This window comes from Plecotus auritus (genome assembly GCF_963455305.1).
Source record: "Plecotus auritus genome assembly, chromosome: 14".
Taxonomy (NCBI): domain Eukaryota; kingdom Metazoa; phylum Chordata; class Mammalia; order Chiroptera; family Vespertilionidae; genus Plecotus; species Plecotus auritus.
The window spans coordinates 6,410,932-6,423,564 of NC_137780.1; the positions used below are offsets into that span (position 1 = coordinate 6,410,932).

General features: G+C 46.9%; 1 protein-coding gene across 7 annotated transcripts in view; it reads left to right on the forward strand.

The window, feature by feature from the left end:
• The first annotated feature begins 392 nt into the window (after nucleotides 1-392).
• Nucleotides 393-12,633, forward strand: part of ENAH (ENAH actin regulator) — a 108,101-nt gene continuing 95,860 nt past the window's right edge. For 2 of the 7 annotated variants that reach the window (XM_080650980.1, XM_080650985.1), the window contains exon 1: nucleotides 799-963. Coding sequence is in view for 2 of the 7 variants with exons in the window: in XM_080650981.1 (XP_080507107.1) it covers nucleotides 959-963 (5 nt within the window). In the remaining 5 variants the exon portion in view is untranslated. Of the gene's footprint in view, nucleotides 964-1,339; nucleotides 1,459-12,633 lie in introns of those variants that run through there. The other 5 variants (XM_080650979.1, XM_080650984.1, XM_080650981.1 and 2 more) reach the window with 4 other exon arrangements.

Below are 12,633 nucleotides of genomic sequence, written 5' to 3' on the forward strand. Positions count from 1 at the left end.
ACCGCGGCGCGGCGGGGCTGCCCGGGTGCCCCGGCCCGGAGCTAGCACCAGGGCGAGCTGAGGACCAGCCCCGCGCGAGGGCCCCGGCCGCCCCAGACCCGGAGTCCCCGGCCGGGTGCCCAGTCACGCATCCCGCTCGCCGCCTCCCGGCTCCCCACGCGGGTGCCCAGAGGTCCCGCGCCCGGGGTCCTGGCGCCCCGGCCACAGGGGGAGGCCGGGAGCTCCCGTAGCTTCAGGGGAGCGCGAGGCGGCGGGGAGGGGGCCCATGGCCAAGGACAACCCCGGGCGAGGAACCCTCGGCGGAGGGAGGGGGGACGGCCCAATCCCGGGGGGCTGGAGGAGGCGGGGTGGGGAAGCAACAAAGAGCCAGACCACCCGACGTTGCCGAGCCCGCTCTCGCCCCTCCCGCCCTCCGCAGTCCGCGGGGGCCCCGGCCGCCGGCTGGTGGGGAGCGCCCGGCCCCCCTCCCCGCCCCCCGCGCCGCCCCCTCGCCCCGGGAAGGAGGGGGAGGGCGGCGCCTGCGTGCTCCTCCGCGCGCCCCGCCTCCCCGGGCTCCCGGCGACGGCGATCCCGACTCTCCCCCCGCGGCTGCCGCAGCTGCCGGTTGCTCACGGCCTGGGCGGCGGGCGCGGGCCTGGGGAGCGGCGGCCCCGGCGGGCACCCCTGCGAGGGCGGCCGAGGAAGCTCCCGGAGGCGGAGGCAGGAGGAGGAGGAGGGCGCTGCGGGACCGCGGGGCGCTCGGCCTCTCCGCCCCCTCGCCGCGTCCCTCGCCCTCGCCTCCCTCGCGCTCCGGCCGGCGCCGCGCTTTGTGCGCGGAGATGGTGTAGCCCCGCGGCCGCCCCAGGAAGCCGCCGCCACTCGTCTCCGTCTCTCCGCTGCGTCCCGCCCCTGGAGGCCGGACCCCGGGCTCGGCGCCTCCCGCGTCTCCCGGCTGCTGGGGAAGCCCGGGCGCGGCACCATGAGGTGAGGGGCGCGGGGCGCGGGGCGCGGGGCGCGGGGGGCGGGCGGGCCATTGTGCCGCGGAGCCGCGACCGCCGTCCTCGGACCCGCCTTCCCTTCCCTCCCCGGCGCGGCTCCCGGCTCTCCGGGCTGCGCTCCCTCCTCCTTTTGTCCCTTCTCATTTCTCTTTCTCCCTCGTAACCCTCCCCAGCCCCTCATGGGGAGGGGTGAGGGGAGACGGACGGACGGGAGGGTGTCTGTGCGGCGGTCTCCCCTTCCCCCTCGGTGCCCCCCTGGCGCCCAGGGTTTCCCTGCCGAAATTCAATTTGCGCCCGGCTCCCCGCCCCCGCCCCGGCCGGCCCCACCTGGGCGCTAGGGAGGGGTCCTGGGAGCGGGGCGCGCGGCTCGGGAGCAGGTATTTACCCGCAAATCTGTAAAAACCCCGTGCACTCTTAGGACACGACTCTGGTGTTTAATTTAAAAAGCAGGAAAAGTTGGAGAGACCTGAAATCTCTGCGGGTATGAAGTGCTCCGAGAGGGGCAGGGGAAGGAGGGCTGAGAGGGGACATTTCCCGATGGGGAGGGGAGGGGAGGGGAAGAAGGTATAAGGTTTATAAGGGGTTTGGGGGGCGGGGGGGGACGGGCCGTGAAAGACCGGGAGAAGTTAGTTGTTTGGGGTGTGTGAATGGGGGCGGGGAGGGGTTTGCTGGCAAAACCCCTCTCCTCTCCGGCCTCTGTGGCAGCCCTTGTTGCAATGCAGCAGCTGCTCCCCCCCCTCCACTCCTCTGTAATCAATACAACAAGCTAAACGTGCTCATCCCCGAAGACAAGGGCTGAACGCACCGTCGTAATCGACCTGTTTAATTGCTACGAGGAAACATGGTGTGACATTTTTCTTTTTTTGTTTTTCCAATTGTGTTCGAGGGAATAAACCGTGGTGTGGGGTGTCATTCATTGGAGGTTCCCCCCACTCCCCCCAGCCATTTGTGTGTCCATAACCTTTTCTTTTCGGATCGGTGCACGACTTGGTGAGAAATGGGACTGGGTAGACCGGAGGCTGATCCGTTCTGCGTTATCATCCTACAGGCCCTCCCTCTGGGTGAAACAATTGTGGATCAAGTAAATTACTCCATTTCTGTGTCCTGGAAGAGATAGTCTTACCGTTCATTTGGATTTGAATCTCCTTTGTGTTAAAGATTAATGGCCAACAGTTGCCAAAGACCTTTATAATGTAATGCAATGAAATTTGAATGATAAACCCTACCGGTTCCTTTGCTCTGGCAAGAAAATGTCATGTCATTGGAATTCTTTCTCAAATTAAGTAGTTTCCCCTTTAACTTTAGTTTGTGTGTGTGTGTGTGTGTGTGTGTGTGTGTTTTATCACGGTTGAACACTGTCCCATGTCTTTAAAATACATTTTTTGTGTGTGATACAGCTGTGTACTTCAGTTTACTGTTAATTTGAATTAATGTTTGTCTCTGATTCCAAGTTATAGGTCTTTATTGCGTGGCCTTAAAAATTGTTAAATGCTGTGACTCTGAGCGACCCCCTTCTCCTCCGGGATTCCACACGAGTTATTTTCAAACGTCATGGATCACTTTAAAATGTGATGATGACATACAAACCAACACACACACACACAAAAAAAATCTTTGTAAAATACAGCTTGGAAAACTTGAGCCATTAGTTTTTTGTTTTTTTTTAATCAATGACTAATGTCATTGAAAACTCAGAAACTAAAATAAAATATATGCAATGTTCTGCCTTACTTTACATTGCTCATTTCCCCTTTAAAAATGTAATGCTCTCAGAGTCTTGTAGATCAGAAGCCATTGTGTTTTTTTCCCCCAAACTTTGGGTAAACTTATCTCAACACTGAGCCAACGTAAAACTGAGTGAAACAGGGATATTTGTAAAGAAAATGATTGTAAAGTTTTCTGATTCAAAAAAAAAAAAAGTTACAGTTTAGTATTCGGTGAAGTATATGATCTCTATCATGTACCCTTGTCAATCTGTCACAGGTAAATTACGTCTTCACTAAAAACTGCCTTTTCTAATAAAAAGGGACTTGTACTTACTTTTTAAGCACTTTTTCTGCTCTTTGCCTGATTGAAGGTAGAGAGGGAGGTTCGAGCGGATGCTTTCCAGTAGCATAAATGTAGGTAGAACATTGCAGGTTAATTCTGAATAATTTACAGGCAGAAGAGGATCAGCTTTTCACCTTGGAAGGCATTGGACTATTCGGTAGGTGGTTTGTGTGACGCGTGTACGTACACATTTTCTTCGGTTATCTGTGCAAGTAGGCTGGTCTGATTTGGGGGTTAAAGGGTTCTTGTGCTGGTTGCCAAAAGCTTTGGGATATTTTGGAGCCCTGGGCTTTTCAGGTTATATTAATATTTGGCTTGGTCTCCAGGATGCCGTAGGACATAACTGCTATACTATTAAATCGGGTCTATTTTAGTTATATTAAGGAGTAGTTCTGACGTTTTAAAGGCCACCCAGAAATAGGAATGCCTAGGTAGGAATTGCCACTTAAGCTGGTTAGGATTCTGAAGAGAGGATATGATGAATATGTTACTGTTTAAGTATTTGGGGATAAGATCTCTTAGATGATTTTAATTTTAGGAATAGCGATGCAATGTAATAATTAATCCCTGTACAGAAGGGAAGTGAATAATAATACTCTACATTCCTGGAACAGTCTTAAAGGCATTCTACACATGTTAAAAGCAGCATCTAGAGTTACTTCTTAATACTTTGCCTAAAGATAGATGAGAATTTGAAGAATGAGAAAGTGCATTTTGTAGACAAAATAGTGAAGGGGTTGAGACCCTCCAAACTGGTATTTTTAGTGTAACATCCCACTTTTTGGTGTATGCCTTTTAAATAAGTGCTTTTTTTTTTTTTTTAAACTAAGTGGTTAGTTACTCAAGTGTTTTTTTTTTGTGTGTGTTTTTTTTTTAAATAGAAAAGGGAGCTTGTTTGATCTAACATAGTTGCATGTGGCTAAGAGGAGCTCAGGTGATTGTGGATGGACGTTCTTGGGTCCATATTAAATAGTCCAGGACGCCACTCCCTGCTCGGTGACGGTCTCATGTAAAAAGGTGTAGGGTTGTGAGGATGATGCATCCAGGCCACTTCCTGGCTGCATGACCTTGAGCTAATCACATCATTTCACTGAGTCATCGTTTAAACTGTGTGAAAACGGGGTAATTCTTTACTGCCTAGTGAGAGTCAAATGGTAATAGAAGAGAAGGTGCTTTGGATACTTGTGTTCTACAATTGTGTTACCCTTCTTAGTTTGAGGCTAAATTATCTAAAACTTTCGGGTAGTTTGTCATCTTTCTGGGCTTCACGGAGTTCAGGAACGGCAGCAGGTGGCATTTCGCTTCCTGACCCCAGTTGGTAGTGGCTGCCTTGTTGGCGCAGATGTACTGGTGGATGCATTTCTGGGCTTGGGGGGCAAGCGTGCCATGATTAGGAAGTAATGTTTGACGGGACGTGGGTCCCAGGGGCCCTGGAGAGTGTTCCCTGGAATGCTACTTACTTAATTATCTGTGACCTAGTCCAGCTTTCTTATTTTATTTTATTTCATTTTATTATTTTATATATATGTATATAAAATAAAATAAAATATATATTTACTGATTTCAGAGAGGGAGAGAGAGAGAGATAGAAACATCAATGATGAGAATCATAGATCGGCTGTCTCCAGCATGCCCCCTACTGGGGATCGAGCCCACAACTCAGAGCTTGTGCCCTGACCAGGAATCGAACCCTGACCTCCTGGTTCCTGGGGCGACGCTCAACCACTGAGCCACGCTGGCCCGCTCAGCCTTCTTATTTTATAGTCGAGGAAATAAACCATTACCGTTTCCTTCCTTGGGTATTCTTGGTCTTTGAAATTCTTCTTGTGATTTTGTTACCTTCGTTTACGGTGGTGATGCGTGTCGGAAACACTTCAGAGAGTGGTACGAGCCAGGCTCCGAAGACCCGGGTTGCACACGCTGCCTCGTTGCTTGAGCAAAGTGGTAAAAACGGAGATGATTCCATTATTTTGCAGGATAGCTGTGTCAAGTGAGCTCGCCATGAAAGGATGCACACAGTCGAGCCCGTGTTCCCGTGGGTCTTCATTTGTTCTTGGAGCTGTTGGATGTGCGGCTTTCCCACAGAGGTTTATTTTAGGGACAGGAGCCAAGTAGGAATTAAAATGCAGCCTCTCATTGCCTTGTATGTAGGCATTGTTTCGCCTCGTAGGTATTTATTAAGTGAGGACATCTTGAACGAGTGTGGATTAGTGGAGAAAATGGACCGAAGGTCACTCATTATTCAAGGCTTCGGATACCTCGTTAGTCTATTGGGAATTAGCAAAACACCCAGACAGGCCCCAGGTGGCTGGTATGGAAGAACTTACAACTGGCCGATGGTTTGCGTTACTTATCCTATACGCAGCTTAAGTCTGAGGTGACTCTATATAACTCGTAGAACACCCAGTATTTATCATGAGTGTAAGAAGTATTTGGAAAAATGTGATTTCCGTTTTTATGTGGTTGTGGGGAGAGAAAGGATACTTAAACTCTTCCCTTGCCAACTTAAAGCTGCTCTCCCCCCCCCCCCCCCCCAGCTTTGAAATTGACGGGTGGCATGGAGAGGAAGGAAAAGTTAAGGAGAGAGAATCTGAGCTGAGGCTGTGCACACTCGGGGTGCTTCCCCAAAGAAGGGTTTAAGAAGTGTTCTGGAATGGAAAGCAAGAAAGGAAGTCCTGGTCAGACCTGGGAAATCACCCCTGGTTTACCTCCCTCCCAGCCGTGGCCGAGTGCTCCTGTACACTCTGTGTCCCATTGATTACATCGGTTTTTTTTTAAAGTTTTTTTTTTAAATGTATTTTATTGATTTTTTACAGAGAGGAAGGGAGAGGGATAGAGAGTTAGAAACATCGATGAGAGAGAAACATCGATCAGCTGCCTCCTGCACACCCCCCACTGGGGATGTGCCCGCAACCAAGGTACATGCCCTTGACCGGAATCGAACCCGGGACCCTTCAGTCCGCAGGCCGACGCTCTATCCACTGAGCCAAACCGGTTTCGGCTGATTACATCGTTTTATAATCCCCTGCATCGGTCTGTCCCTCTTCCTTGTACCCTCTCTGAGGGTAGGGACTGCATTTTTATATTCATGGTCCCAGCAGAATATTTGGCAAATATAGTGGGTGCTCATGCACATTTTTGACTTTGACGGGCATGTTCTTTTTTAGAATCTGTTCCCTGACGAGACAGTAACCACCATTTCGGGAGCACCTGCCATGTCCTGCAGCTCTTCCGTGTACTGTACTCCGGGGTGTAAGGTAGTGTTTGGCCTTTAGTACACGTTAAAGTGACTTAGTTCAGACAGACACACACAACAGCACCCTGGCCACAAGGAGTAGATGGGGAGTTTGTTTCTGACTCCATCACAAAGCTCAGGAGTGGCCAGAAAGAGTCCCACTCAGGTTTGTGTAACTCCAAAGCCCCTTGGGGGATTCCATGTGTCCTTGACTTCATGAAACCCGGAATGAACAGAAGGGCCATCGCTCCGTGTTTTTGGTCTTTTTAATCATGGGACTTGCAAATACTTTGGTGCAGTAAGTTTTATGCGTGTCTGTTGGTTTAGCTTATTTCTACTCCATGTCATGCCTGCTTTGTTTGGAATCTTACCAAGCCCTTCAAATACCAATTCTCCCCCCCTCCCCCTATTTTTTTTTTTCAATTATAAATAAAGCTGCTATGATTGTTAAATTGATTGGTGTGTGATCCTCAGGAAGGAAGCTGTGTGAGTCAGCTTGGGGCGCCATAGCAAAACACGATAGACTGGGTGGCTTACACCACAGAAACTTACCTTTTCAAAGGTGTGGGGGTTGGAAGTCTGAGGTGACAGTGCCAGAATCATTGGGCGCAGGTAGGGCTCTCTTGACTGGCTTGCAGACTGTCTTAGAGGCTTCCTCCTTAGAGAGAGAGAGAGAGAGAGAGAGAGAGAGGGATCTTCCTCTTCTTACAAGGTCACCCTTATGACCTCATTTAACCTTAATTACCTGCTTCTAAAAGCTCTATCTCCAAATGAAGTCATATGGGGGAAAAGGACTTTAACATATGAATGGGGAGGGGGGAGGCACCTTTCAGTCCATAGCAGAAGATACCCAGCACATTTCAGTCCAGTGCAGACAGCTTGGATGGAAGAAGCTAATCTGGATAACGCTTACGTGATTTACAGATAAGCGAGGGGGCGGGTTTACGAGAGAGCTCTCACGTGTTTTCTAGAAAGAGCTGTACCTGGGGAAGCTTCCGTTTTAGAATGGTCCCAGTAAGTTTAATTAGCATGTCCCTTTCCCAGGGGATGCTGTTGGGGTGAAGCAGTGCGCGGAGAGCTCGGTGTAGTGGAGGTTGCGTGGTGGAGGGGAAAGAGTACAGGCTCTGGAGGCAACCTGCGTTTGAACCCTGTTTTGACATTTCCTAGCGAATTGATTTTCGAGTAGGCTATGGTTTTTGAGATTGGAATTTCTTCTCTAAAAAGATGGTTATAACTTTTGCATTACGGAGTTGTTGGGAAAATTAAATCAGAAATTATATTAAACCCTGGCATAACGCTTGGCACGTAAAATGGGCTTGATAAGAAGGAATCCCCTACTTCTATGAAAGTCTGACATCTCTTAAGTTGATGTTAAGAATGTAATGAACATTGGAAATGGTACAGCTGCTTTAGAAACAGCTCAAAAATGTAAACCTATAGCTCTAGCTGGTTTGGCTCAGTGGATAAAGTGTCGGCCTGCGGACGGAAGGGTCCCAGGTTTGATTCCGGTCAAGGGCGGATGCCCGGGTTGCGGGCTCTGTCCCTAGTGTGGGGCATGCAGGAGGCAGCCAGTCAATGATTCTCTCTCATCATTGATGTTTCTCTCTTTCCCTCTCCCTTCCTCTTTGAAATCAATAAAAATATATTAAAACACTCACACACACACACACACGTAAACATAGAGTTAACTACATGACCCAGCAGTCCCACTCCTAGGTATGGGTCCAGGAGAAATGCACATACATGTGCACACCAACATTTGTTCACAGATGTGCTGGCAGCATTACTCAGAATAGCCCCAAAGTGGAAAGGACCCCAATGTCTATTGACTGAGCCATGGAGAATCAAATAGTGGTCCATTCCGAGTGGAATACTGTTTGACCATCAAAGGACTCAAGTACTGATTCATGCCACAACATGAATGGAAGCATGCTAAGTGGAGGAAGTCAGACACAAAAGGCCCCATGTTGTACGAGTCCATTGATAGGAAATGTCCCAAATAGGCAAATCTGTGAAGAGAGAAAGTGGGTTAGTGGTTGCCAGGGTCTGGGGAGAGTGAAGGAGGAATGGGAAGTGAATGTTATGGATACGTATGGGGTTTCTTTCTAGGGTTGATGCAAATGTTCTGGAATTTAACAGGGCTGATGGTTGTCCAACCTTGCGAATCGACTAAAATCCACTGAATTTTATGCTTTGAAAGAGTGAGTTTTATGGCCTGGGAATTACATCTCAGCTCCCACTCCCCTATCCTTGGACTATTACTAGTATTTTCACTTACGAACTAGAATGTAGACTAGCAGAAGAGGGTCTCATATGCTTTGCATTGTTTCTGACGTTTTTCTTACGTTGGATTCATATTTTATTTATTTATTTATTTATTTATTTATTTATTTATTTAAAAATATATTTTATTGATTTTTTAGAGAGGAAGGGAGAGGGAGAGAGAGTTAGAAACATCGATGAGAGAGAGACATCGATCAGCTGCCTCCTGCACACCCCGCACTGGGGATGTGCATGCAACCCAGGTACATGCCCTTGACAGGAATCGAACCTGGGACCCTTCAGTCCACAGGCCGACGCTCTATCCACTGAGCCAAACCGGTTAGGGCTGGATTCATATTTTAAATGAACATCTTCATGTTTCCTAAAGAGGAGAGACCGAAGGCAGAAGCACTGGGGTTTTCTGTGGAGGGAGCCAGGCCGAGGGGCGTGGAGTGGAGACCTTGGACGTGTTGCCTTCACGGGAACCTCATCTTCCTGTGAAGGTGGCAGACGTCTCTGTGGTTAGCCCTGTTCTGAGTCAAAGACGCCTCAAGTCACGGATAAAAATCCACGAGGCACATCGAGCAGAATCTTCAGAAAACTTGAGTCCGGGTGGTGAGAGTCAGTCATCTCAAACACCAAGAAGGTTTTGTCTCTGGGGAAGGAAGTCGCCCATGGGGAAGGAAGTAGGCCATCTGCAAAGGGACCGAGTCACGTGTGCAGTGCGCACTCTGTCCTGGCAAATCGTACATCTGATGAGATAAAGTCAAAATGGCAACCTCTGGCTTAGCTTCCCAGGTCCCCAACCTCCGGCCTTTGTTGGTATCTGCATTTTATGTGTCAACCTGGTAGGGAAGCGGCTTCAGAAAGAAGCCCAGAACACAAGGGAGATGAAATGAATGGCTCTTCAGGTCAGATCGCCACGGAGCCCAGATTGCTTGTTTTGCGGTGCAGTGGCGGGATCTTTCTGTGCAGGTTTTTAAAGAATGATTAACTATTGGTTGCCTTTGAGAGTCTGCTTTATTCTGCAATCCTGAGCAGTCCCTTTCTCTCCATTCCCAAATTCTCACCTCCTGTGAGACTAGAATGGCAAGCACAGTGGTGACTGTTCAGTTTTCAATAATTGAAGATTTATGAATTCCAGGTTGTCACTTAACACTTGAAGTTATGTTTATTTCTTGGTTGTCTCTTTAATAGTTGTATTTGCAGTATTTTAAGAAAACCAGTTATTGTTGTCCAAATGTCTGATCAGTGTTTGTTTTTTATTTTATTACTTTTTTATTTTATTACTTTTTTCCTTCCACTATAAAGCTCTACCTGTAGTACAGGTTTTGCATAGATTTTAGAAAGTATGGAAAGTACAAAGATCTTAAATCAAACTGTTTAGAATTTTGATGTTTTGATGTGTAGCTTTCTACATGTTTATAATGCATATATGCAGCCATAAATGTGCTTGTATGTGTGTATGAGTGTGTTTTCAATAAAAGTGAGATCATACTATGTAAAGGTGAAATTTTACTATATTATTTTGTCACTGGCCCCTTTCCTTCTAATTCTTATCACTAAATACAGATCTGCAGAGTATTATAAGTAACTGCACAGTATTTCCACCATGCTTTGGATATTGTAGCCATAGACTTTGAGATTTCCCCCATTGTTTTTCTGATAAAAAACACTGCTGTGAACATCTTTGGATAGCTGTCTTCATGCACACATTGGATATTTTACATCTGCACATCTACACGAAATAAAAGTAAGATGCAAATTGACCGTACCTTCGTGACGTCCACCAGCCAGTCAGGAGTGAGTATGCAAATTAACCCAACAAAGATGGGTTAATTTGCATACGCAGGCACTGAGAGGGCGGGGCAGGACACAGGTGTTCCACCCCGCCCCAGCCACTCCGGGCCTCTGGGCAGCATGGGAAGGCGAAAAGGCGGCTCTGGGCCGGAACGAAGGCGGTGCTGGCAGCTAGTGGAAGGAAGGCCCATTCTTGCACGAATCTTCGTGCATTGGGGCCTCTTGTGTACTTATATTTAAGGACCAATTCCTAGGAGGAAAAATCAAGTAGTATTTATGATTTCCTTTCTCGTACTTATCAGCAGATTCTGGCCGGACAGCCTCCATTTGCTTCTCGCTCTCTCCCTGCTGCTCCTCAAGTCCAGGCCCTGTTCCTCTCACCTGAACAGTGTCTCCTCTTTTCCATTCTTGTCCTCCATTTGCCAGGCGTCAGCTGGAATGATCTTCAAGCGGAAATCAGATACTGTTACTCCCTTGCTAAAGCCTTCATGGCATCGGGGTGCTCTTCGAATAAAGCCCCAGTTCATCATCAAACCAAAACGATTAAGGTCCTGCCTGACCGGGCTGAATTCCTAGTTTCGCAGCACGGGCCTCGGTGAGTCCATAATAAGTAGTTGAGTGAATAATAAGTGAAATGAACACACCGAAGCGAATTTTACCAGTTTTTGATACACATTACCAAATTAGCAGCAAGAGGTGAGAGAGAGCCAATTCCCCCCACATTCTGGCCAACTCGGGGCATGATCATCAGCCTTTTTCGTCTTTGCCAATCTGATAGCCCTAGGTGTTATCTTGCTGTTTTAACTGGTATTTCTTTGATTACGAGTAGAGTTGAGCGTTGCTTCACGGTGATTGGCCATCGCTGTTTTTCTGTCAATCACCGTTCATGTGTGTTGCCTGTTTTCTCACTGGCATGTTAGTTTTTTTTGTAATGATTTTTAATCTGTTGAAGAAGTGAATGCAGATCTATTGTCTCAGTCATCTATTGTGGTCTCACAAACAACCTCAAAGCCTCGTTCACACATCTGGGAGTTGGTTGGGCAAGTTCTTTTGCTGGTCTCACCACTTTTTATTCCTTGGTTGGGTACGTGTGGTCTGTCTGTCTGTCTGTCACGTGGTGATAGCAGCCTACCATGATGAGATCATGTCCTACTGCACAAACTCTTATCAAACCTCTGTCTGCGCGCTGTCCCTTTAAAGCAAGTCACATGGTCAGCGTGGGGAGGAGACTGCACAAGGAGGTATCGAGAGGTGTGGTTCATTGGGGGCATGATGTAAAATCTACCACCTTCTAAATTTGTCACTTGTTTTTGAGTTGTTTGTTTTGGTATAGAAGTTTTAAAATTTCGTATCAGATCTGTCTGTCTTTATCTTGACAGCTCTGTCTTTGTCATGCTTTCGCCAACCTAAAATTATATACGTGTTCACTTACATTTTCTTGTGTTACTTTTATGGTTTCATTTATGTTTAAACTTAAGCCATTTGACATTTATCTATAATAATAAAAGCATAATATGCTAATTAGACCAGACAGCTGAACGACCTTCCGGGCGTCCTTCCAGACAAAGCCAGGGCTGCGAGGGCCAAGCCCCTTTGCACGAATTTCATGCACCGGGCCTCTAGTTTTAATATAAGATGGGAGGTGAGTATTTAAATGCCAAATGGTCATTTGTCAGCATCATTTGTTCAGTAATCCAGCCCTTTCCATTGGCTGGAAATGCAGCATTCACTGTATACTGAAATCCCACACTTTGTTCTGTTACTGGACTCATTTGTTTATCTGATCTATGCTAGTACCTCACTCTTAATTACTCTAACTTTATAATTTTCTAAACGTCTTGTAAGGGAAATGACTGTTGGTAACTTCTTTTTCAAAACTTTATTTGCTGTTTCATTTAGTATATTCTTTTAGGTTAGTTTTAGAGTCATTTTTTATCAGTTAAAACAAAAAAGATGAAAGAAAAAAGAAATTACACTCCCAACCTGTTGGAGTTTTAATTAGAATTGCGTTAAAGTAACAGATTAACATGGGGAGAAAGAATTAACCCTATTATAATATGGAGTTTTCCATTATTCTCACTATATATTCAGATTTTTTAAATTTCATCTTTAGTAAAGTTCTAGGTTCGACAGGGCACTTTTTAAAAAGTTCTTACAGAACTTCAGAAATTAAAGTTTTTCACTCATTTTTACTGTAAGTTCATCTGTTCTCACTTTTCTGTGTGTTAATTTTACTTAAAAATGTATGTGTTTGTGATTTTAAAAGATCTTCCTTTGTAAATTAACTTAATTCCAACATGGGCATTTATA